Source organism: Lissotriton vulgaris, chromosome 8, assembly GCF_964263255.1.
Source record: "Lissotriton vulgaris chromosome 8, aLisVul1.2, whole genome shotgun sequence".
Lineage (NCBI taxonomy): Eukaryota > Metazoa > Chordata > Amphibia > Caudata > Salamandridae > Lissotriton > Lissotriton vulgaris.
Window position 1 is genome coordinate 1,483,726,804 of NC_141696.1, and position 26,569 is coordinate 1,483,753,372.

General features: G+C 41.5%; 1 protein-coding gene across 1 annotated transcript in view; it reads left to right on the plus strand.

Moving 5' to 3' along the window:
- The window catches only part of MAEL (maelstrom spermatogenic transposon silencer), a 1,196,692-nt gene that overhangs the window by 638,852 nt on the left and 531,271 nt on the right, over positions 1–26,569 (plus strand). The window contains exon 6 of the mRNA XM_086935541.1: positions 24,265–24,392. Coding sequence (XP_086791667.1) covers positions 24,265–24,392 — 128 coding nt within the window. The remainder of the gene's footprint in view (positions 1–24,264; positions 24,393–26,569) is intronic.

Below are 26,569 nucleotides of genomic sequence, written 5' to 3' on the forward strand. Positions count from 1 at the left end.
GATTCCAAACGGCACCCGTTGGTATAAAGCTCAGTATCCAAAAATGTGACCGTTTCCTGACTAAGTGATGCAGTGAATCTGAGGTTTAGGGGGTTGTCATTGATATCCTCAATAAATTTTAGGGCCTCTTCCTGACTCCCTCTCCATATGACGAACAGGTCGTCAATGAAGCGGAACCATGCCACTAAGTTGTTTTTGATGATATGTTGGAAACCAAGCCCCAGGACCAGTTCCTCCCAAGCCCCCATGTGCAGACATGCGTAACTCGGTGAGAAACTGGCCCCCATTGCCACCCCCTGTTTCTGGCGATACAGTTGGAGATTGAATAAAAACACATTATTTGAAAGACAGAAATTCAGCATGTCTAACAACATTCTAGTGTGCTTTTCATTGCCAGGTTCCCGTCTTGATAGGTAGTATCGTATTGCATCAAGACCATCGGAGTGTGAAATGCTAGTATATAGCGATGTTACATCTAGGGCTATCAGCCAATCCCCCTTCTGAATTTGCACATCTTTAATCTTTACTAGGAAGTCCCCAGTGTCACGTATATAGGACCCCAGTTGTTGAACATATCCTTGTATGAAATGGTCTATATACATTGAGGTATGTTCTAGGAGGCTCCCCCTTGCTGATATTATCGGCCTTCCTGGTGGGTGGATGGGGTCTTTATGTATTTTTGGCAAAAAATACAAGATTGGTGTTACTGGGTGTTCAACCTTAAGAAATTCAAATTCATTGTCAGTTATGAGTTTGGCTGACCGCCACTTACTTAATTTGCGAAAATATTCTTCCTTGATGGTCAGGAGCTCACGGTTGTTAATCTTCTCATAACACTCACTATCACTGAGTTGGCTGTAGGCTTCTTTATCATAGTTCATTCTTGTCATGAGGACCACATTGCCTCCCTTGTCACTGCTTCTGATGATCACATTTTTTTCTTTGTTAAGTTTCTCAGTCAGTGCTTTATATTGCTGGTCTTGGGCTGAGTATCTCCGTTTGTTGCTCCCCATCTTTAGTTGCAACTTTTTCAGGTCCAATACCACATTCTCATGAAAAATGTCTATATTGTCACGTAGGAGGATGGGATAGAAGGTGGATGGTGCTCTAAAATTTGTGGCTGTAGTAGTTCTATTGCCACTCTCATCCCACCCTTTATTGGCTCCATTTGCACTGTGGGTATTATCATATCCCATACCTTCCGTTTCCCAAAGCTCGCTGATAATGCGCGTTCCTTGCGAAGCTTCCGGTTGTTGATTTTCCATGTCTGGCGTTGTTTCCCCTTTCTTTTTTAGGGCGTAGAATTTGCGCAGTTTCAGTTTTCTAACTGCCTTGTAGATGTTACATCTGGTATTGGCATAGTCAAAGTCACATGGGGGAGCGTATGATAGACCCAGTTTAAGTATGTTCTCCTCTTTTTCCGTAAGTTTTAGATCAGTGAGGTTGATAATCGTGCGATTTGAGGCTGGTTTCATTCCTATTGTGGAGCGTTGTTCCGTCCGGCTCCCCTGCCTTTCTTCTCCTGCTTGCCTCTTTTTTGCCATCCGCGACCTCTGGCGGCGCCTGTAATTTGCCCTGTGTTTCCTTGATTTCCCTTCGTGTATGATCGCAGGGTATTCCGCCTGTCCTGGCCTAAAAAAACAACAATCTCCTGGCCTGGTGTAAGTTTTGGCAATGTCGCTGCTTCTGTCTGTCTTTGGCGTTCCCCTTCCAAATCAGAGTCCGGATCCGAACTTGCTGTGGCATTAGAGGAGTCGCTCGCTCCACTTGCATCTTTCCTTGCGGGGTTAAGATGGCTGGGGGGGTTCCTTTTATTAGGTTGTTGTTGCTGCCTCTGGCCACCCCTGCGCAGAGTGTCGAATTTACGCGCAAAAGTGAAGATCTGGCCCAATTCGTAGTCATTCCTATCCCTTTGGAATTTGTACGATTTTCTTGCCACAATCTTTGCCTCTTCTTTTTTCAGACGTTCCTGCATTATCTTAAGAAGTTTGTTTTTCTCCTCCTCTTCCCCAAGACCATCAATTTCTTCATATAGTTCCGATATTTCCGTGAGGAGCTTAGCTCTGTCAATGTCTGCATACTTAATGAGCACCTGTACCTGGCGTCGAGAGGCCTCCAGATTAATCTCTGCCCATTCCTTCATTAGATCAGCATTAGGGTTTTCATAGGTAGGGGCCGTTAGAATTCTAAGTCCTCGTGGGATTCTGTTCACCTCTATGTAGCGTTGCAGCGACTTAGACTCCCACCACTTAGCCTGCTCCTGAAATGACTTCTTTTCTAATACTTTGAATAATTCCTTAATTTTTGTAGTGTTACTGCTGCCACTAGCTTCTGTGTTCTTTTTCCCTGGAGTCTTGTCAGGGATAGGGGTGTCGTCGGAGAACATTGTTGCAGCCAATGTCTCCCGCTCCCTCACGCTGTCACCTGACATCTTTCTGCAATGTTTCCAAATTGAAATGCCACAACACTAGGCTGGCCGCTTCCCAGATTGCCGGCTCTCCACCTAGGATCCGGCTCGTCCTCTCTCTTTCCCCAGCTTGCAAAGTTGTTAAAGAGCTTACTTGATTAAGCGTCCACGCTGTTGTAGGCTGTATAGTTTCCGTTAGACTCGAGCCCGAGTCGCATACAGCCCTGGACGTTTAAATCCTTCGCTCCGTGTTCCGGTCAATTACCGGAAGCCGAGGGTCAGGCACCGTACTCCTACCGGAGTTACCAACTTCCCAGAACGCCGTTTTGGAAAAGGATTCGATTGCCAGATGCCGACCAGTTTTCAAAGAGGGTCCCGTGTAAAGCCAGGACGAATCCCACTGGCTATATCTCCTGTGCACCGTCTGTTTCCCCGCTCGCACGCTTGCGCAACCACAGCAAGAAAACTCCGGACACGGACCTCGAGGTATATTCAGCTTTTAATCACGCAGAAAGAGTCACCAACGTTTCGGCTCTAACGGAGCCTTGATCACATGACAGCGTGCATTTCACTGGGTACACCTTTTAAAGTGAAAGCAAGTGAATAACAGAAGACACCTGTGCAAGTACGCTACTAAACATGGAAAACATACTATACATTGTACTGGCAATACGTACACATAGAGGTCACCAAATTTGTGTAAAATACATTCTAATTGTCACGAGATTATATAATAAAAGTAAAATACATTTTGATTCAAATCTCTAAAATGATGACAAACAACAGGTTGAATAACACGAGTGAGAAAAAGGAAGTATTATATATATGTATATATATATATGTATATATATGTGTATATATATATATGTATATATGTGTATATATATATATGTATATATATGTATATATATATATGTATGTATATATATGTATATATATATATGTATATATATATATGTATATATATATATGTATATATATATATGTATGTATATATATGTATGTATATATATGTATGTATATATATGTATGTATATATATGTATGTATATATATGTATGTATATATATATGTATGTATATGTATGTATATATATGTATATATATATGTATATATATATATATATATATATGTATATATATATATATATATATATATATATGTATGTATGTATATATATATATGTATATATATGTATGTATATATATGTATGTATATATATGTATATATATATATGTGTATATATATATGTATGTATATATATGTATATATATGTATATATATATATGTATATATATATGTGTATATATGTATGTATATATATGTATATATATATGTATATATATATATGTATATATATATATGTGTATATATATGTGTATATATATGTATATATATATATGTGTATATATATATGTGTATATATATATATGTGTATATATATATATGTGTATATATATATATGTGTATATATATATGTGTATATATATATATGTGTATATATATATGTGTATATATATGTGTATATATATATGTGTATATATATGTGTATATGTATATATATGTGTATATATATGTGTATATGTATATGTATATATATGTGTATATATATATATATGTGTATATATATGTGTATATATATGTGTATATGTATATGTATATGTATATATATGTGTATATATATGTATATGTATATATATGTGTATATATATGTGTATATATATGTGTATATATATGTGTATATATATGTGTATATATATGTGTATGTATGTATATGTATGTATATATATATGTATATGTGTATATGTGTATGTATATATGTATGTATATATATGTATGTATATATAACCACTTATGTCTCTGGGTCTTGTCATGTGATCAAGTCCGGGTTTCCCGGACGAAACGCGTCATGCTGCCATCCCCATTGATGGAATAAAAGCACATTATTTCTTCTAAATCCTTGGTTTGTGGTCTGTACCTGGCTGTGTCCGTTTGGTTCCCTCGGCGCTTCAGGATTGTGGATTTTGATTCATTTGGCGAATTGGCTGAATTCGTCTCTACGGACCCTTTCGTCTCTTCATACTGTGGCTGGTTTGCAGTTTTGGCCGCCCTCGCCTTTGGCGATTATTTGTTCTCCGGAAGGAATACAGCGTTGCCAGCCCCCCACGACCCGGAAGTTGACACGGATGTGCATCGCGTCGCGGCCGCCGATGGTTTGCTGATTCCTGTGAGGATTCGTTTGGCTCGAAGGAACCGAATCTTTCCTCGCTGACAGTAAATTAAGGTGAGCCCCTGGCGCTTGAAGCTACCGTGTGGGTTAATCGTGGGCTTTTGACGAGATACAAGGAATAAATTGCTGTTCACTTTCTAAAAAGAAAAGACGTGTTTAATATCACACGTGGAAAAGACTGTTTGAACTGGTGCTTAAGTGTTTCATTTTTCCGCAAGTAATATGGCGATGGCAGCTGACATTTTCCGAGACAGGGAGCAAGCAGAGGATGCTCTTTTTTTAAATCTGCCGGCAGTTGCAAATATAGGGGAGAAACGTAAAGAACAAACTACCGAGGGAAATGATGTAAAAACAAAATTGAAAAAACTGGAAAAATTGCTCCGGACGGAGCTTACAAAATGGTGGGAACAGAAAAGCCTGGAAAAATATAAAGAAGTGAAGAGAGTTCCTAGAGGCTTAAGAGTATTAATAGCCCCATCTTTCGAAAATCCCAACCCTCTGATGTTAAAAGAATGGGCTCAGCATAACCTCGATGCATCCATGGGTATGGTTTGCATTTTAATTAAATACGCCGAAATCGATAGAGTCGAACTAATGACTCAGATAGAGAAACTCAACCTCGAGCTGAATGCAATGGAAGACCAAGAGGCAATCAATAAAGGGCGGGAAGACATCAAAAAACGGCTGGATAAATATGAAGAAACCATAAAGACCCGCAAAGCCTTCAAATTTGCCAGAGATAAGGCTGACTACAAAAACGGTAGAATTTTCACATTTTCAAGGAAATTTGAGTCCGTTAAAAGGCAAGCTTTGACAACATCTGTGCCAATGTCAGCAAATATATCACAAGCTCCTCAAAATCAGCAGGTGGGTGCTCCCAATGGTTCTGACACAGACATGAGATCCATCTACAGCAGTGGAGGGTCTGATGATGAAACTAATGTGCAACATCTCGGGAGTAATAGTTTCACTCCATCTGAGGAATTGGTTTTTATGGTGGAAGATCGGCGGAACACCTTAAGGTCGAGAGGGACTCAGCCAGCAGGAACAACAGGAGGAAGAGGCGAAACAAATCCCGCAAAGAGAGGAGGAAACGCCAACAACTATGGGAAAAAGAAAAGAGGAAGGGGAAATGCCCAGAAGAAGTAATTAATAATTTGTTGAAATTACCCACTATACCACCATGTGGAGTAGTAATGCTGGGCACGGAATTGCACGACAATCATGACAATCATGAATCTAATGCATTAGCTGTACTACATAATGATGTAACAAATGAAAAAGAAAAAGACAGAAAAAGAAGAAAACTTCCATAAAAAAGATAAAAAATCTATGAGCAGCGATAGCTATTCTGTCAACTCTGAGGTTGAAAATACGGTAATTAATTTGACGGAACTTGATCTCAATGCAGCTGAAAAACAGCTTCTTTCTTTGGGTCTGTCCTACTGCCCCAACAATGGATTTAAATATGTGCAGGCCAGAATAGACACCTTCAAATTCATAAGGAAACTCAAACTCCTTAAATTCCACACCACTAATAAAAAAAGTGAAAAAGCGAGAGCAATTATCAGTGAATCTCAAACGCACAAGAACTTCACTATTGCTGATACTTTGGCTCTCAAAACGGCTCATTCGCTAGTCAACGATGACGATGCCCCAAACAACACTCAGGAGGTTTTAGGTGCCATGGGAATCAGTAGTGGCAGTGCTGGTAACAGTCCCTTTTGCCCTAAGTCTACTTTTGTTCTGGTAATGCCTCGGGATGCGATCGACATCTTCAATGATAGGGTTGTGGAAGATCTAAAAGATTTGAACAAGATGGTGTCTAAAAACAAGAGAAAGAGAAGCTATAGAGATAAACAATATTCTCTACTGATGCAAAAAATCAAATCTAGAGGTGACATTATTGTCAATAAAGCGGACAAAGGTGGCAATATTGTCTTGTGGCCACGCACTTTATATCTAGAGGAAGCGGAAAGGCAATTAAATGACCCAGCTTGCTATAGGAAGGCCTCTTTCAATGAACTGAATAAAGTCAAAACTCTTGTACATACTAATTTAACTACTTGGAAGAGGGAAGGACTTATTAGTAAAAAGGAATTTTATTTTCTGAAGAAAGATTTTCCAATTACTCCAACGTTGTACCTTTTACCAAAAATCCATAAAGGCACAACCCCTATACCAGGACGACCCATTATCTCCGCCCAAAATAGTTTGTTGGAACCCCTCTCCAAGTATGTTGACTTTTATCTACATGAATATATGGAGGCCTTGCCTAGTTACTTAAAAGACACTGGTGACTTTTTAAAGAAACTGAAGGAAGTTGTGTGGAAACCAAACTATCTGTTTCTAGTCATGGATATTACATCACTATACACCTCTATAAATCATGTTGATGGTATAAATGCAATTGAATACTTCTTATCTGTAAGAGACATTAAGTATTACGAACATAGTAAAATGCTTATCAGCATGATTGATTTATGCCTTAAGAATAATTTTTTTCTTTTTAATAATGAGATCTACCAACAGCTGCATGGTGTTGCCATGGGTGCGTGCTTCTCCCCCAGCTACGCGTGTTTACACGTGGGCTGGTGGGAGAGGCACGTCCTGGGTGGGATCCGCAGTTGTTTGGATGAGGATGAAACTGGCATTGTTAAAATGTGGCGTTTCATTGATGATGTCTTTATAATTTGGCAGGGGTGTAAAACATCAGCAGAAGAGTTTGTCAGCAATATCAATAACAACTCTTTGAACCTAGAATTCTGCGCCGACATCAGCAATGTTAAAGTTAACTTTTTAGATGTAGAGGTGTACTTAAAGAATAATGAGATCATGACTAGAATGTATAGAAAACCACGGCTGGAAACTCAATTTTACATGCGCAGAGCAACCATCCACACCATCTTATTAAAAGCATCCCCTATGGGGAGTTTTTAAGAATCAGGCGCATATGCAACAATGAAATTGATCTCATGAATTGCTTAAACGGGTCTTACCAAAGATTTTTGCGTAGAGGTTATAATACTCTTAGCCTCGCTGACTCTCTGAAAAGGGCTTTGTCAACTACATTATTGGCCACGATAGAAGAGCCTCCTTTAGTCATTCCTGAGGAGGAAGTTCCTGTATCAGAGAAAACTTCTATTCGCCTAATCACCACTTTTAATAACCAACATAAAAAGATGAGGCAAATCATTAAATCCAATTGGCCCATCTTAAAAACAGATATTATGGTGGGCCCTATGTTAGAAGATATGCCTAACATTACTTTTCAAAGAGCACCCTCTATGAGGGATGCTCTGGTTAAAACTAGCCCTGAAACCATTGTCAAACCTAACTGGTATTCTAACAAAGCAGGCTTTCGAAAATGTAGTTCATGCCGGGCCTGTAAATTCGGTGTGAACACCAGCGAGTTTGTTGAGGGTCTCACTAATGCTGTAATTCCTATTAAGAACATATATACTTGTAAAACGGACCATGCGGTCTATGTTTTAAAATGCACGTGCGACTTGCATTATGTAGGTAGCACGAAATTGCAGGTATTTAATCTAATTCTACAGCACCTACGTGCCATTGTAAATTCTGACCCCAATTACCCAGTGGCACAGCATTTCAAGCTGGTACACAATAATAATCTCAACGACCTGCAATATTTTGTTATTGATTCAGTTCCCCCAATTAAAAGGGGTGGTGACAGAGAGAAAAGGCTCAGGCAACTAGAAAGCCAATATATTCTGAGGCTTAATAGCAAGATCCCTAATGGCCTAAACATGGGAGAAGACCTGAAAAACTTTTTGTAAATTTGTCATATGCATGATTTCTTATAATGGATTTTTTACTATTTATGGTTTTAATCTATTTATTCATGTTTTGGATGGTTTACTAAGATTTGCTCTGACTACTTAATCAATTTTGTGAGAATACGACTTGTACATATTATCCAACTGTGTCATTATGAGATTTGGTTTCCTACCATTAATGCTGCTATTGATATTGAGATTAACCGTCTGCATCTCCCCTTAAATAACATAATTTATGCATTGCCGACTTTTGCACTTTTTTGCCACTTTGCACTTTATCAACACAAGTTTTCTGCTCCAGGGTTTTCCTGGCTATATCTTGTTTGTTCCTTAATATTGTGATTTAGCACTTTGCACTTTTCTTCTTACACTATTGAATTTAGTAGTGGTTTTTAGATCAATATACTGTAAAAATAACGGACCCTATGGGCATTGATTCTATTTTCATTCAGTCATTATATGCATTTTAATTTTGCAGCAAACCATTTTGGCACTTGCCCTTTATACGATGAACATAGTGTAGATGTTTACAAAATTGATAATGTGTTGTTGCAGTTATATGCATTTATGCATGGAATTTTATTTACACTTTAACTATTTTAATGTTGCAATGTGAATGACATTTCTTCCATGTCTATCTATATGTGGGAGGAGTTCCGTTTGTAAATCAGTATATAACCACTTATGTCTCTGGGTCTTGTCATGTGATCAAGTCCGGGTTTCCCGGACGAAACGGGTCATGCTGCCATCCCCATTGATGGAATAAAAGCACATTATTTCTTCTAAATCCTTGGTTTGTGGTCTGTACCTGGCTGTGTCCGTTTGGTTCCCTCGGCGCTTCAGGATTGTGGATTTTGATATATATATGTATATATATGTGTATATATATATATATATATATATATATATATATATATATGTATATATATATATATATATGTGTGTGTGTGTGTGTATATATGTATGTATATATATATATATATATATATATATATATATATATGTATATATATATGTGTGTGTGTGTGTGTATATATGTATATATATATGTGTGTGTGTGTGTGTATATATGTATATATATATGTGTGTGTGTGTGTGTATATATGTATGTATATATATATATGTATGTATATGTATGTATGTATATGTATGTATATATGTGTAAATATATGTATATATGTATGTATATGTATGTATGTATATATGTATGTATGTATATATATGTATGTATATATGTATGTATGTATATATATGTATGTATATATATATATGTATGTATATATGTATGTATATATATATATGTATGTCTATATGTATGTATGTCTATATATGTATGTATGTCTATATATATATGTATGTGTGTCTATTCAAACAAAGAGTTTAGCCCTCCGTGGAAGAAGCCACAAGAATGGTAAAATTTGGATCCATTTCTTTAAGGAGCAGCTGCAACAGGAGACGCAGAGAGAACAGTCACCATCTGTTCGTGTGCAGCCAGACCGGTTTCGGGAGTCTATCCCTTCTTCAATGGCTCCTGCTTGGCAATGATGATGCAGTATGCACTCGTGATATTAAAGCCTGCCTTCAAGGGCGTGGTCAGATGAAATGGCCTTCTGGGTCTTGTAGTGCATACACCATTTACCTCGTGTGAGTTCATCATTGTGGCAGTAAATAAAAGTACAATTAAAACCCATGTGGGCTGGTGAGCATGTGGCTCTGGGCGTCCTCTTGTCTGTGGTCAGCTGCTTCTGGACACCACTCCCCCGTGTACTGATCGCACCGTTGGGCGCAATCACGGGTCCGCAGCAAGTGGCAGGCTTTGCTTCCGCGACTGGGCTTAGCCGCACAATATTCAAACAAAGTTTTGCCCTCAGTGGAAGAAGCCACAAGAATGGTAAAATTTGGATCCATTTCTTTAAGGAGCAGATGCAACAGGAGACGCAGAGAGAACAGTCACCATCTGTTCGTGTACAGCCAGACCGGTTTCGGGAGTCTATCCCTTCTTGCCCCAGTATTGGAACTTTCATAGATTCCCATGCTTTGTATCATTCCCCGTCGTCGAAATGGGAGCCTCGGTAAATAGAAAATACCATAGTAGTAAGCACAAAGTGAAAAAAAAAAGGCCTAGGCCTCATCTCCTTTTGTAGCTTATCCACCTCTTTTTGTAAAAGAGACCAAACTTCTGCAGTAGCCAATCAGAGCAGCCTCACCCCATAGAACCTTCCTGAGAGAAGCTCAGAGCCTCAGATTTTCTACCGCACGTTGGGCAAGGGAGTCTCCATTGAGCTCTGCTCAGTTTCTTCAGTTTTTTCTGACTACTCTTTTCAACAACTTGGATTTCTTTTAGTCATGTCTGACAAGGAGAAAAAAGCCCTTTTTAGAGCCTGTGCCACCTGCTCTAAAAAGAGGTTGTTTGTCGATGACAAACATATGGACTGTATATACTGCCTGCATCCAGACCATAAACCTACAAGCTGCCAGATTTGCAGAACCTTCTCAGCAAAGACCTTGAGGGACAGGGAAGGACGTCTCCTCACATGGCTTCAGAAGATGAAGGACCGTAAGGACATTGTGTCTTCAGACAGTGAGGGCTCCTCGTCGATGGTGTCATCTAAGAAGTCTCAGAAGAAGGGTAGGTCTCCCCCTTCTACTTCAGGCGAGTCCCTTCACAAGGCCTTACCAGGGACCTCTGATAGGTCTGACAGGCCTGCTTCCCTAAAATCTCCTCACCACGGTGAAAAGGAGAGGCAGGGTAAGCCTGAGGAGCAACAACCCTCAAAAAAGGTGAAAAAGTCTTCAACTATTTCTTCACCTCCCTCTGAGAAGGATAGAGGGGTCAAGAAGCCTTCAACTTCAGTTCAGGAGGTCATTTCGGACAAGAAACAGAGGTCGTCGACGATTAAAATCACAGGTACGTCGACGACGACTGTAAAAAAGGACAGCTCTGTAAAAGTTGCCTCGTCGACGGGCTCGTCGACGACGGCTGCGTCGACGACGCCTGCACCGTCGACTGTTTTCAAAGCTCCTGATTCCTGATCGTCGTCGACGAAGATAACAGTCTCCACGTCGACGACGATGACTGCAAAGTTGGCGTCGAGGACGACGACGACGGTGTAGACGACGCCAGTTACCATGTTGCTGACGACGAGTTCGTCGACGCTCCTTCCATCGTCGACGATGAGTTTCTGCTCGTCGACGGCGAGAACAGTATCTTCGGCGCTTCCATCGTCGACGCAGTCCCATAAAGAGTTGCTGACGACGACGGAATCATCTGGAAAACTTGTTTTTTCATGCAGAAAGAAGCTGATAACGCCAGAGATGACGTCTCCGCGACGGGTTCAGAAATTTCCACCTAATCTTCTGTTGGATGACGACTCTGATGAAAAGACTTTTAGTGAGTTTGGACAAGCATATAGCCCATCTGACCTACAGGTTAAGGTTCAGGATGTTAGTTCTGAGGAAGGAGAGATGGAACACCAAAACTATGTTCCGGAACATTACTATGAGGAGGAGCACGCTACTACCAGGCAGATGCCTTTGCAGCAGCCTACACGTCAGGTACAAGAAGGGATGGTGGCGATGCCGTCCAGTTTGGTTGCGGATCTACAACTTATGTTGCAGGATTACCGGAAACGTTTCCCTACTCCTCAAGAAACTCAACGAGCGCGTCCTACGACACCTCCGCCTCAATCGTCGCAACCTGTGGCAGACCACTCTTTGCCTCCGAAAGAGCGTACCACTGCGCCTGAAGAGTGCCCACAGGATGTGGTGCAAGTGCATGATACTGATGATGACACTGCTTCTTCTGATGCAGACCAACAAGTGGATCCTGATCAGGATCAACAGGCGGATTGGAATCTGATTGACCCAAGGGATCCAGACATCGCAGATCCAGACAACGCTTCCTCGCCTCCAGCGGACGTTGGAGGTTTTCACAACCTAATGGAACAGGCTTCCAAAAGATTTGGTCTCCCAGTGACCACGGTTCAATCAGAATGTTTCTTATATGACTTTGAGGAACCGTTCAGGAAATCAGTACGGTCCATACCAATCATTGAGCATGTCTGGTCTGAGGGCTTGAAGGCTATGCATAACCCGGCCACAGTCCTCCCAGTGCTACCAAGTCTAGAGAAAAAGTACAAAGCACCAGATGGCAGTCCGGCATGTCTGCTTGGCCAACCTAAACCGGACTCGGTTATTTCTCAAGCCGCCCAAAGCAAATCCAAAAATCCATCCACGCCACTAACTACACCACCAGATAAGGAGGGCAGGCGCCTAGACAATGTAGGTAAAAGATTTTCAGCAATGGCCAGTCTTCTGGTTAGGGCAGCCAATGCTTTAGCAATTCTGGGACGTTACGATCGCCAGATGTGGTGCGACCTTGCTCCATTTATGGAGGAATTGCAGGATTCTTCAAAAGTAGAAGTGAAGAAGATTTTGCTAGAAGGGGAACGGGCCTCTTCGGAGGTCATTGATGTTGCAATGGATATAGCGACCACCGCATTGCGAGCACTTGCCGGTTCGGCTGTTCTGCGTCGCCAAGGGTGGTTGAAGACCACATGGTTCAGGCAGGAAGTGCAGAATAAAATCTTGGATCTGCCATACGACGGAGAAATGCTGTTTGGCAAACACGTCGATGACGCCCTGCAGGGCATAAAGGACACCGATACAGCCAAGTCCTTAGGAACATTGCAGTATCGCAAAGTACCCTTCAGGGGAGCAAGAGGTAGAGGATTCTCCTCTTATAGAGGAGGAAATCAGAATCGCTACTCTTCCGGCTCAGTCTAGCCAGACATATAAACCTCAGTACTCTCAGAGGGGTTATTTCTCTCGCCAGCAGCCTAGAGGACGTCAAGGGCAGCAAAGGAGAGACAACACCAGGAAACAATAGCGGCCAGGTGGCTCTTTCCACTGTTCCTGTTCCCTCATTAACACCAGTGGGGGGGCAGGATTGCCCATTGCCTCAACAACTGGATGATCATTACATCGGATCAGTGGGTCCTACAGATAGTCAAGGAAGGACACACGTTGGAGTTTCAAGACCTTCCTCCAACAAGAGCGCCAGACGCCTTTCCTCCCAAACATCTCAAGCTCCTTCATCTCGAAGCCCACCAACGTTTCACCAAGGGGGCGGTAGAGCCTGTACCCCTTTCTCAGAAGGGGAAAGGGTTCTATTCCAGGTTCTTTCTGGTTCGGAAGACAAAGGACAAGTGGAGTCCAATATCAGATCTACGGCGGCTCAACACTTATCTCGTAAAGTTGTCCTTCAGGATGGTCACTCTTCAGGACATCCTCCGCCTTCTCCATCCAGGGGACTACATGGTGACCCTAGATTTGGAAGACGCTTACTTCCATGTTCCTATTCATCCAGCTCACAGGCAATATCTTCGATTTACAGTGGGCAAGAGCCACTTTCAATTCAAAGTACTGCCGTTTGGTCTCCGGTCCGCTCCTCGGATCTTCACAAAGATTCTGGCTCCAGTAGCAGCCTTTCTCAGGAGACAAGCTATACAGGTTTTTCCATATCAGGACGATTGGCTGCTGAAGGCTCCATCTGCCCTAGAGGCGTCCAAGGCAGTCAGGTCATGCAAGGAACTGTTCGAGCAACTAGGTCTTCGACGCAACAAGGAAAAATCTGTTCTATGCCCCTCCAGGACAGCGAGGTTCCTATGGGCCATCCTGAACACAGAGAGTTGCCTAGCCTTTCCATCGGAGGAGCGCCAAAGCAAGCTGATTTGTTCAGCCCGCCTTCTTCAATCTCGAAAGACACTGACAGTTCGCAGGTACAAATCGCTTCTCGGATCAATTTCATCCTGCATACCATTAGTTCCACACTGCAGGCTCAGAATGCGTCCACTGCAGAAACAATTGGACAAGCAATGGCGACGGGTCACAGGATCCTTCGACGACAGGATTGTCGTTACCCCGGAAATGAGAAAGGCAAGCGGCTGGTGGTCGCTGAAGGACAATCTTTCCAGGGGTTTACCGTTCCAACTTCCACCATCTCCCATTGTTTTGACAACGGATGCTTCCATGGAAGGATGGGGAGCGGTCCTCCAAGAGTTAAAGGTCAGCGGCCATTGGAGTCCAGTCCAGGTCAAGTTCCACATCAACCTTCTGGAACTTCTCGCTGCCCGTCTGGCTCTACAAGCTTTTCTTCCGAGGATACGCGACGGTGCAGTGCTGGTTCGTACGGACAACACCACAGCCATGCACTACATAAACAAACAGGGCGGAACAAGATCCTCCACCCTCTCCAGGGAAGCCAAGACACTGTGGAATTGGGTGATCCAGAACAATATCTCGCTCTCAGCGGAACATCTAGTGGGGACACTCAATGTCAGGGCAGACGCTTTGAGTCGCCAAAGGACTGTCTCTCACGATTGGGAACTAGACCAGACCGTTCTGGAGGAGCTCTTTGCACGATGGGGGACACCATCCATCGACCTGTTTGCAACTCTCCAGAACGCCAAATGCCAGTCCTTCGCAAGCAGGGTTCACCATCGGGAATCCTTGGGGAATGCGCTTTTGATTGCTTGGTCCGGTGCCTTTGTTTACGCCTTTCCTTCCATTCCGCTGATCCCGAGGTTGATCATCAAGCTCAAGGTGGAACCGTGCAGGATGATTCTGATCGCTCCAGCATGGCCCAGACAGTTTTGGTACTCGGATCTTCTCCTCCTCTCCCAGGACCAGCCAGTTCTCCTGCATCCCGTTCCAACACTGTTAACAATGTCTCACGGACAGGTTCTACATCCGGACTTGAAGTCTCTGCGATTGACAGCGTGGCTCCTGAGTTCCGAGAGTTCCAAGGTTTAAATCTCTCAGGGGAATGTAGGGACATTTTGGCCCAGGCCCGGGCGCCTAGTACCAACAAGACCTATCTGGCTAAGTGGAAGAGATTCTGTGTTTGGTGTCGGAAGGAAGGTTTACACCCATATACTTCTGCTCCGCACCAAATCTTGCCTTACATACTTTCTCTGGCTAAATCTGGATTGGCTCCATCTTCTGTGAAAGTACATCTAGCGGCCATTTCTAGATTCAGACGTTCATCTTCAGGTCCTTCCCTGTGGTCAGCAAGAATTATCAAACAATTTCTGAAGGGTTTATTCAGGGTCTTTCCTCCAGTCCGGCCGCCGCCACCAGCCTGGCATTTGAATCTAGTCTTGTCATATCTCATGAAAGCCCCTTTTGAGCCTGTTCATAAGTCTGACCTTAAGTTTCTCTCGTGGAAACTGGCTCTTCTCTTGGCCCTGACATCGGCTAGAAGAGTAAGTGAGCTCCAAGCTTTCACAATTGAGGAACCCTTTCTACAATTCAAGAATAATGTTCTTATCCTAAGAACAAATCCTAAATTTATCCCAAAGGTGCCTTCAGAATTCCACCTGAATGAGCCAGTGGTCTTGAAACCTTTCTTTCCACAGCCTTCCACACCCGCGGAAAGAACTTTGCACTCTTTGGACATTCACAGATGCCTGAATTTCTACCTGGAGCGGACAAGACAGTTCAGAAAATCTTCACAGCTTTTTGTTTCTTTCAGTGCTCCTCGCAAGGGGTGCCCAGTTTCTAAAGCCTGGATTTCCCGCTGGATTTCCAGTGCTGTACATTTTTGCCACCAGGCGGCTGGAAAACCACTACAGCGAGCAGTTCGTGCTCACTCTACAAGATCAATGGCTTCGACAGCTCTATTCGCAGGTGTCCCTATCAAGGACATTCGTAGAGCAGCGACATGGAGCAGTGTCCACACCTTCGCTCGCCACTACTGCTTGGATTCTTCTGTGAAAGAGGATGCGGCAGTGGGCCAAGCGGTTTTGAGGAACCTTTTCCAATAAGTCGGTGAGCTTTCCTTTCTATCCCGCCTTCCTGTTTGCATATTTTGTGTTACTGCGTTATTGTCATGTTTTATGATCCTAATGTGTATCTAGTATTCTGATCAGAAATGTGTGACATTTTCAGGTTCACAAATTGCAAAATATGCTTTTCTATTTACTGCTAGTTACTCTGATACAAAGCATGGGAATCTATGAAAGTTCCAATACTGGGGCAAGAAAACAAGTTACTTACCTGTAACTTTGGTTCCCCAGTATTGGTAACTTTCATAAATTCCCTTGCGCCCACCCGCCTCCCCTGGGAAAGCTCAGTCTTATTGTTTTGTGGGATAGCTGTTCACAACGGCTACGAAAATCTGAGGCTCTGAGCTTCTCTCAGGAAGGTTCTATGGGGTGAGGCTGCTCTGATTGGCTACTGCAGAAGTTTGGTCTCTTTTACAAAAAGAGGTGGAATAAGCTGCAAAATGAGATGAGGCCTAGGACAATTTTTTCACATTGTGCTTACTACTATGGTATTTTCTATTTACCGAGGCTCCCATTCCGACGACGGGGAATGATACAAAGCATGGAAATCTATGAAAGTTACCAATACTGGGGAACCAAAGTTACAGGTAAGTAACTTGTTTTCTTCAATGGCTCCTGCTTGGCAATGATGATGCAGTATGCACTTGTGATATTAAAGCCTGCCTTCAAGGGCGTGGTCAGATGAAATGGCCTTCTGGGTCTTGTAGTGCATACAACATTTACCTCGTGTGAGTTCATCATTGTGGCAGTAATAAAAGTACCCCAGGAGTGTTAGGGGCCTCGCAGTTCGGTATGTAGGAGCTGTAATGGGGACATTTGTAAAAGGATTGACAAACTGAACCTGCATGCGGAGGCCCATTTGCGGTCTTTGAACATTAATGAGCAGCAGTAAATATGTGCGGAAAACTTTATTGGCACACTACATAACTCACAAATCAACGCGTGCTCATCGAAGCAAGTCCATCAGAGGGCGCCAAATATGCAAATGCAAAGGGGGTGTGTCAGTACGAGCACACAAGACTGTCCTGCCTCTGAGGAAAGTGCAGGAGCACTGAAACGTGTCAGGCTGAGGACAAGAAAGCTGAAATTCGAATCTGCACGCAGGAGTTGGTTTTTACCTAATAAAGGTCTTGTGCCACAAATGTTGAGTGCGTCTTTGCCTGGGAGGGCATTTTGGAGCATATATATACATATACATACATGCGAAGTACAATTCTGCTCGTCACTTCAGACCACAGACAGGAAGGACCACCATGCAACTTCGTGAGGGTTTAAAACGGGCTTTTATTATCCATTCTTGCAATTTTCAGCAGGCATGACGCGTTTCGGGCAGGTACTGCCCTTGATCACATAACGGAAATGCAGTTGTGGTCACTTTAAATAGAGCACCCACTCAATTTTTTTCTTACATTGTGATTCCACCACGTGTTTTAACTATAGACATAGAAAATAGACTTGTCGTGTAAAGTGATAGATGACCAACATTAGGTAGCTTTCTACTGTTATTATAAGGCTTCAGCATATTTCATGTATAATACACAGTCAGTTATGTTCTATTTACAACAAACAAAATATAGCAGCATAAATGCATTTAGTAATTTGTGCAAAGTAGACTTAGCAGCATCATGATGACAATAAACAACTAGTACAATCATATATATACACATTCATATGATGTTGCAATGCATTATCCCATTGCAATAAATAGATAAATAACATATAAATATGTTAAAAATTCTATTGTAAAAAGACCATATATATATATATACACAAATTAAGGTCAAATCATAATTTACATTAATAAATATTATGATAAAAATTATGCAAATGGAAATTTTGTGGTAAAGCAACTATGCATCTAGTGTAACCAGTCATAGTTTTGTCCTCATGCCCTGTCTACATTACCACATCTAGATGTCGTATTTGTTGTTTGTATGACCATTCAACAATAAAGTGCTAGTGCTATGCTGACCATAATACTGTCAACGACAGCTAAGTGTAATGAAAGCATTTTATCCAAAATGTCAGTGTGCTGAGTGATTAAAGTGCAACCTGGGTTTTTAAAGAGTTAAAAAAGTGATAAAAGGAGAAGAGAGATAAGAAAGCAAATCTAATATTGGTAGCTAAAAAGATGCTTCTTAGGTGTTAATTTGATTTACATATTCTGATAACTGACAGTCATTGGTGATATGATACGCTCAAATAACATATAAGAGATAAGACTGCATTACAGGGTGGGATACAGGATTGATAGCATATATTACGGTTTACAGAAAAGTATGCATATCCTCCCTGTCATTAAGGCCGTTTGGATGTTTACTGTTGAGATTCAGAATATATCTGGTCTCTAACTGCCTCAATGTTTTGTCTCTGTCTCCACCTCGTTTTAGAACCGGTGCCTGATCAATGACAAAATATATATACATACATATATATATATATACATATACATATACATACACATATATATATATATATATATATATATATATATATATATATATATATATATATATATATATATATACATATACATACATATACACATATATATATATATATATATATATATATATATATATGTATATGTATGTATATGTATATATGTATGTATATGTATATATATATATGTATGTATATGTATATATATATGTATATATATATATATATGTCTATATATCTGTCATGTGAAGGCCAAACGTGTCATGGCGGCAGCGCTGGCTTCACCTGAATAAATCGCCTTGCACCAGCACCTTTTGGGTGACTCTTTGTCTCTTTGCATTGGTCAGTTTCCTGTCTTTTGAGCGGCAACCCTCGTGAATATATATATATGTATATGTATATATGTATATATGTATATATATATGAGCAGAATCCTCTCTGTAGCAAAGAAGGAGAGAGACCACACCGGGGAGTCTTCGGAGGAAAGAACTTTATTTTGCCAAATTGAACCAAATGTCAGGGCGGATGCATTTCGGCAAGGGTTTGCCTTCGTCAGCGCCAAATGGTCACACAGGAGGCAGTTTGTATGAAAGGTTTAAATACCCTTTCTCCTCCCGCTCGATGAAAAAGGTAGCTCCGCCCCCCATGCAGCATGTGTTCTTGTTGGGTCTCGCTGTAGGACGCCCAGTGCGTCAGAACTACAGAGTCCAGAATGCTGTCAGCTGATCGTATGTGCAATGGGGGTAAGTAGAATCAAGCTCGCCGTTTTTCACCTTTTAATGTACATGGCTGTGCCTCCTCAGCTCCCCGTTCTGTGCACACCGTGAAGTCCCAGCAATTAATTCGACAGGGGTCGGACTGACATTACAGTTCACCCAACGTGAAGCACAATGGCTTGCAGCACTGCCAATCTTCTTGCCAGTTCTTGGTGCAGGAACCAGACCATCCCATTACCATGGAAAACAAGATTTCACCACTGAAGTGAAAAAGCCAGCTTGGTCCGGTCCACTCGAGGAACAGGGATCTCTCAGGGCGCGTTACTGGAACCCGCGCTGGAAATATGAGCAGAATCCTCTCTGTAGCAAAGAAGGAGATATATATATATATATATTTTTTGCATCAGTTTCTTCTCCCCACGATTCCCGCAGACGAAGATATGGCACAGCAACAGGTAGCTTTTCACTTTTTTTATTTACACACCATGTGCAAAGCAAAAGTGCATCAAAATGGACGGGCTACGCGTTTCGGCTCCTTGCCTTCAACTGGACCATAGAGTCCCTAGGTCTAGACCTGATTTAAATATAGTGCTGTGTATAAGTACCATCTTCCCTTTCCATGGTCATCTAGACCTTCAACCCTGCACAGTATGTTTTTGGCCAGCACATACTCATGGCCATTTTGTATATTTCAATTATCGTGAAGTACTCATTTTAAACATGCCATCCAAAAACATAGTATTTACAATGATACGATTGTCTAATCATGATACTCCTTTTCCCACCCTTTACTATATACAGTGTAAATCATACAGTAGAGTTTTTTAAACTTAACCTAATTGCATTTTTCACTCATTCCAGTAAAGTACTGATCTTTTAACAGGGATAGTTCATTTCTAATTCATTGTTGCCAATATTTCCAATGTTTAGCCAAATCAAAGTTTTCTAGACCTATGTACAACATTTCAAATTATAACCGATATTCAAATCTTCTATTTACAATTATGTACATATTCGAGTGATTTTCAATCATTTGGCCAATTGTGCTCAATTTTGGGCATGTATGTAAACATGATATCTGTAAAGTACTATATCAAGCGGTTCCATATCCCTTAGTTCCTCCTAGGCACTATATTGTCTTATTTTTTACTTTTTACCTTCCCTGATTATATCCTGTATTAAGAAGTGGGGTTGATTAAACTAAAGTTGGTTTCTGGTATGTGCTGTATCCAATATCCTACACATCTTTTTTACATAAATCATCATATACATTATGTACATTGATCATCAAAACTCTCTAGTGAAGAAATCAAGCCCATAGTTCATATTCCATCAATTTCTATCTACAGATGTACAGATCTACAGATGTACATGTAGTTCGGCATCCAGGTTGTGCCCAAACGGCACCTCAGTTCCCATACTTAATATCATCCTTGATTCAAGTCGTCTTAGTTGTACAGTTTGATCACCGCCTCTTTCCGAGATTTTACTCAGCTTGATCCCTGAGTATTTTAATAGGGCGGGATTGCTCTGATGATATTTGGCAAAATGTGTGGCCATCGGGTAGCATGGGTCCTTGTTCTTAATGGCCCTCAGGTGTTGAAGTATTATTAGTTCCAGTTTATTTACAGTGCTCCCGATATAAAACTTGCCGCAGGGACATTGTAATCTGTAGACCACACACTTCTAGTCACATGTAACGTGGTCCTGAATTTTTTCTGTTTTGCCGTTTTGCAATTTATAGTCTTTGATGTTTATTCCGTGCTCACAGGCCTTGCACTTATAGAATCTCCAAAAGCCTGGTGTGGTTAACCACGTCTGTTTGCTCCCTTCCCGTAGTTCCAAATGACTTTGTGTCAAGATGTCCCTTAGGGAAGAAGTCTTTCGATATGTGATACTTGGATATACCGTCAAGGTCTCTTTTAAGGTGTCGTCCAGAAGTAGAACTTGCCAATGTTTTTGAAGGGCTTTTTTCATATTGGTGCTCTGATTGTTAAAGTCCATAATGAGTCTAGTTACCTCATTCCCTTGATTTGTCTCATGTTCCAAGGTGTTCTTAGGCCTTTTGTTTTTTGGAATCAGTAGATCAGTTCTGTTCTTTAGATGTATCCTGGTTCTAGCAGAGGATATTACTTCCTTAGGGTATCCCCTTTCTAGAAACCTAGTGCTAATTTTGTTTATTTCTTCTACTAGATCTTCATGTTCGGAGCAGTTTCGTTTAGCTCATAGCATTTGGCCATATGGAATGCTCCATTTTAATCTCGCAGGATGTCCACTATTTGCATGTAGAATGCTATTACATGCAGTCTTTTTCCTGTGGATTTTGGAACACGGTTTGTTGTCTTTCACTGATATTTCCACATCTAGGAAGATCAGGGACTGAGAGCTGATTGTTGAGGTGAATTTTAAGTTATACTCATTGTTGTCTAGAGATCCAATAAAAGTTTTTAGTGAGTTCTCATTTCCGTCCCATGTGACGAACAGGTCGTCTATGAAACGACACCAAAGTCTAATTTTCGGCCCCTCCGGATTCTCTTGGTCTTTTCTCACTACCTCGCTTTCCCATGCTCCCATCAGAAGATTTGCATAAGTGGGTGCAAATGATGTCCCCATTGCAGTCCCCTGTTTTTGGAGATATTGTATTATCTTCTTGACTAATTGAGGGAATTTCCTTAATCGATGCAAGAGTTATCATTGCAGGTAGGTCTTTCTGCACAACAGTAGATGTTGTTTTGTTTGTTTTTGGGACAAATGATTTTCTATGTTCCTTTTCTGCAAAATATTTTTTCAATTTTACTTTTCGGAAGAATTAGTAGAGATCAATGCGAGCATTAGGTACATTTATGGGTTTTGTTGGACAATATGAAAGGCCTCTATTTAAAAGTCTTAGTTGTGTATCCGACAATTGCTTATTCGATAAGTTTATTACTATATTGTTGGATATTGACATCTTCTTTTTCATAGCTACTTTTGCCTTCCTTTGCCTCGCTTTGCTTTTACTTCTTTTTCCACCCCTTCTGGTTTTTGGTTTGTTGGGGCTTTCTTCGGTGGACGTTCCCTTCCCCACGCATTGGATCTGCTTCTTCCTCTTTGTCGCGTCACAATGTGTGCTAGCTTTATCTCGCCCCGAAAATCCAAGGGTGTGCTGGTGGATTCTCCTTCAACGGAGCTCACCTCTGAGCTGTCGACCTCCTCCGTTGGTTCAGTAACTCTGTCCATGTTTTTATCCATTGCTACATGGCTTCTCAGGGTGTCATATTTGCGTGAGAATGTGTAGATCCGCCCGTTCATATAATCCAACCTGTCTCTGGTGAATTTGTTGGCCTTTCGTTTCTCCACCTCCATTTCATGTTTTGCCACCTTCTTTTCCATGTTTTCAATGATTTCTTTATTTTCTTCCGGCATGGATGATTGAAGTTCTCATTAATTTGAAGGAGCATTCATTTGTGTCTGTTTGCCATATTTTGAATAAATCCGCATCCAAGTCGTTAAAGGTTGGCATTATAAGGATCCTCAGACCTCGCGGGATTCTCTTGTATTCAATGTACTTTTCTAAGGTTGTTTTTTCCCACCACTTATTTATTTCTTGGATTCGCTGTATTTGCAGTTCTCTAACTATGTTCACAATTGTTCTCTCCTTTGTTCTTTCACCTCCATCCCCTTTGGCTTCAGTGGTCGTTGTGGGGGGGTTGTCATCGTTCAGTAGCTCGCTCGCCCTTAATTGGCGATTCCTGGATTTATCTGCCATTTTTTAACTGTGCAGGGTTGACTTATATAATTTCTTATTGATGCACTGTTTCTATTACCAGGTGTGTGTTTTGCTGTAACTTTCTCAGGATAATCGGCTCCCTCATAACAGTTTGCCGACCCAAAACGTTTCTGTTTCTCCTTGTTGAACACCCTGTGTTCATTCAGTTTCCAGTTATGCTGCACTGCCCCTTAAAGGAATGTTCGTTTTTGCCGATGAAGTAGTCTCACGGCTCCCCCTCCGGGTGACTTCCTGATGTTCTCCCGCTTTCCGTGGGTTTTGCCGGGTTGTAGATTTTAAGGTGAGCGTTTTGTAAAAAAGGATTTAATTCTCATGCGAGTCTTCACGCTGCACCCCGGCTATATATATATATATATATATATATATATATATATATATATATATATATATATATATATATATATATATATATATAGCGCTCAAAACTTCGAACCAATTTCCGAAGGAGACGACACAGCGTAGTGAAAGAACCTTCTTTATTTCTAAAGTCGCTTACGCCGCGTTTCGCCTGACCCAGCAGGCTTGGTCACGATATATATATATATGTATGTGTGTGTGTGTATATATATATATATATATATATATATATATATATGTGTATATATGTATATATAGGTGTGTATATGTGTGTATATGTGTATATATATGTGTGTATATGTGTATATATATGTGTGTATGTGTATATATGTGTGTATATGTATATGTGTATGTGTGTATATATGTGTATGTATATATGTGTATATATGTGTGTCTATATATATATATATATATGTGTGTCTATATATATGTGTGTGTCTATATATGTGTATGTGTTGATATATGTATGTCTGTGTATATGAAAAAAGTTCACTTTTAGCTTCAACTTAGTGAATAGTATTACTTTTCCAGTTTCAATCAAATCGTTTTTTCTAGCTATATTGCTAATTCTTTTGCATTTTATGTATAGTGCAAAGTAAATGTCTAGTGCTGCTTTGTGCCATCTGCTGATTCTGCCTGGTGTCTTGTAGAGTTCTTGATTTTTAGATCCAACTCACTTTTACCCATTTATTTGCAGGTGATAGTACCCACCAGATTCCTCTATCAGGCTTTGAGCTGGCCAATGGCAGATATCGCAGCCTTTTTAGTGACCTTTGCACATTTGTCAATCCAAGTCTCAGGAGTTGCCAAACTATTTACTGTAAGGTATGTTGCTTTATCTTAACGAATGTTTAACAATTTGTGCAGGTTTTATCGGTCTGTAGATTCCAGGTATCTGCTCCTTCATTACCTTTTCAAGCTAGCAGTGGACACACTTGCCAAACAGCAGTCCAGCTCTGTCTAAGTTGCACCTGGGCTCTGTGAATTTACAGTAAAGGATGTTTGTCGATTGATTAAATGCATTGTTTGTACTGGTCTTCTTATTTTCAAAAGTTAGTTCCAAATGACACTACAGAATATGCAACACCAGCTGCAAATGTTTTTAAATTCTGACAAATACTAAGCTCCGGTACTCTTTACTAGCCTAATAAATCCAGAAATGATTTACTTTGAAAGGCAAACTCTTTCTCACCATAAGGTGCACTATGTTGCAGTAAAGTCTCACTGTTTTATGGATATTTCTAAGCTCCGATTCCTCACCTTTAGAATATCCCCTGGCACCATACTGGAAGTTTTTATAGCAGTTCTTCCATGTGTCTATCTGTGGCATTGTTCAACTCCAAAATGGCTCTGCACTGCCTCAGATATGACGGAGTGGATCCGCATAAAAACCTCACCCCTGAGATTGACATCAGTTTCATCAACTTTCTCCTTCTGCATGCTCAGATGTGGTTTCAAATGTCTGGACAGTGTGCCACCCTCTAACATTTTTGTAAAGTAGGCTACTCCACAGAATTGAGTGGAGGATGGCATGAGTGAAATCTGTGGTGAGATTTTCCACCACAAAGTGTTTATATTGATAACTTGTTCTTCTGATAGATACTTCTAACCCCATATTCTTCTCTTAGAATGGATACCATTGCAGTGCCTCCCAAGGTGGTGAATCTGAGGAATGGATTCAGACTGAAAAGTCCTGTAGAGCTGAGTGAGGGAAATGCCTTTCCCACCATAGGGGACTGTTGAGGCAGTAGTGCTTTATAAACGTAAAAAACAATGTTCTGTAGCAGCATGGCAGATATCTTAAATGGATCCTGTGAGAAGTTGGCCTGATATGCAGTGCTCACTATTCTAGTGATCACTATGTATCAGTCCAAATGACCCTTATTGATTGGTTGTAAGTCAACCTTATAGACCAGCTATCCTAGTAGCATGGACAAGAGCAGTCTTTAGGCTAAACTCTAGAGGGCGTGTTAAGCCAGCTGTTATACCATCACATATACCCCTTGAACACCAAGTGAAAGGACACCACACAAGTTGTTATGAAAATAAACAGATATTTATTTATAACAAGTCTACCCTGATCTCTTTATGAGTCAGGGAGCTAAGCACATAACAAAACTCTTAAGAAAATACTTTAAGTTGCACAATTTACACGAATGCCAGAGGGGCACGAAAAACCATATACTATGGAAGTGGAATGCAAATCACTAGCAGGTAAGTAACAGTTCTCAGGGACTTTGGAATCGCTAGGCCTACAATACTGAGCCCTTAGATTAGAAGCAGGAGGCCTAGGAGCGCCGTGTGCAGAGTGGAAACTCTCACGCGCAATGCGGGACAAAGTCTATGGATACTAGTAAAATGCAAATTAGTGTTATCGGGCGAACCCGACTAGGTAGGTCAAAAACGAAAGTGGATCTAGACACTTAGAGAGTGGTTCTACGCTGGAGCACCGTGTTACTCGGTTTACCTAGCCCAGGGGCTTCGGCTGCATAGGGTTCAAGTGTCGTCGGGAATCCTCGTTGAAGAACCAGGAGCCTGAAGTGAAAGTTGCTGGCAGGCGGCCAGTGAAGATGTTCCGGGCTGATCCGAGGATGGATCAGTGAAGAAGGATACCTGTAAGCAGAGGGGACCGAGTTCTGAATCACTAGCCAGTGATTAGGTGGGCACCGGGATGGCACCGGTCGAGGTCACTCAGCCAGGTGAAGAAGTGACACTGGATTCTGCTGCTGCACGGACCAGGGCGCTGATGTCGACCAGGCTGGAGGTCTGCAAGCTGTCCCGCGTCGGATGTCTGCTGCTGGCGATGCTGGATCCGTTAAAGGAGGCAACAAGCCTTGGCTAAGGCAAGCCCACATGGCGACACAAAATGGTGTCTGGAGTGGACCAGGAGGGTCCGAGGAAGTTCTCCTTCAAGAGGAGACAAGGGCCAGTCCAGAGGAGCTAGACCAGCGGTGAAACAAACGTAGGACGTCGTCTGGAGGGTCACTAGCCAACGGGCAAGT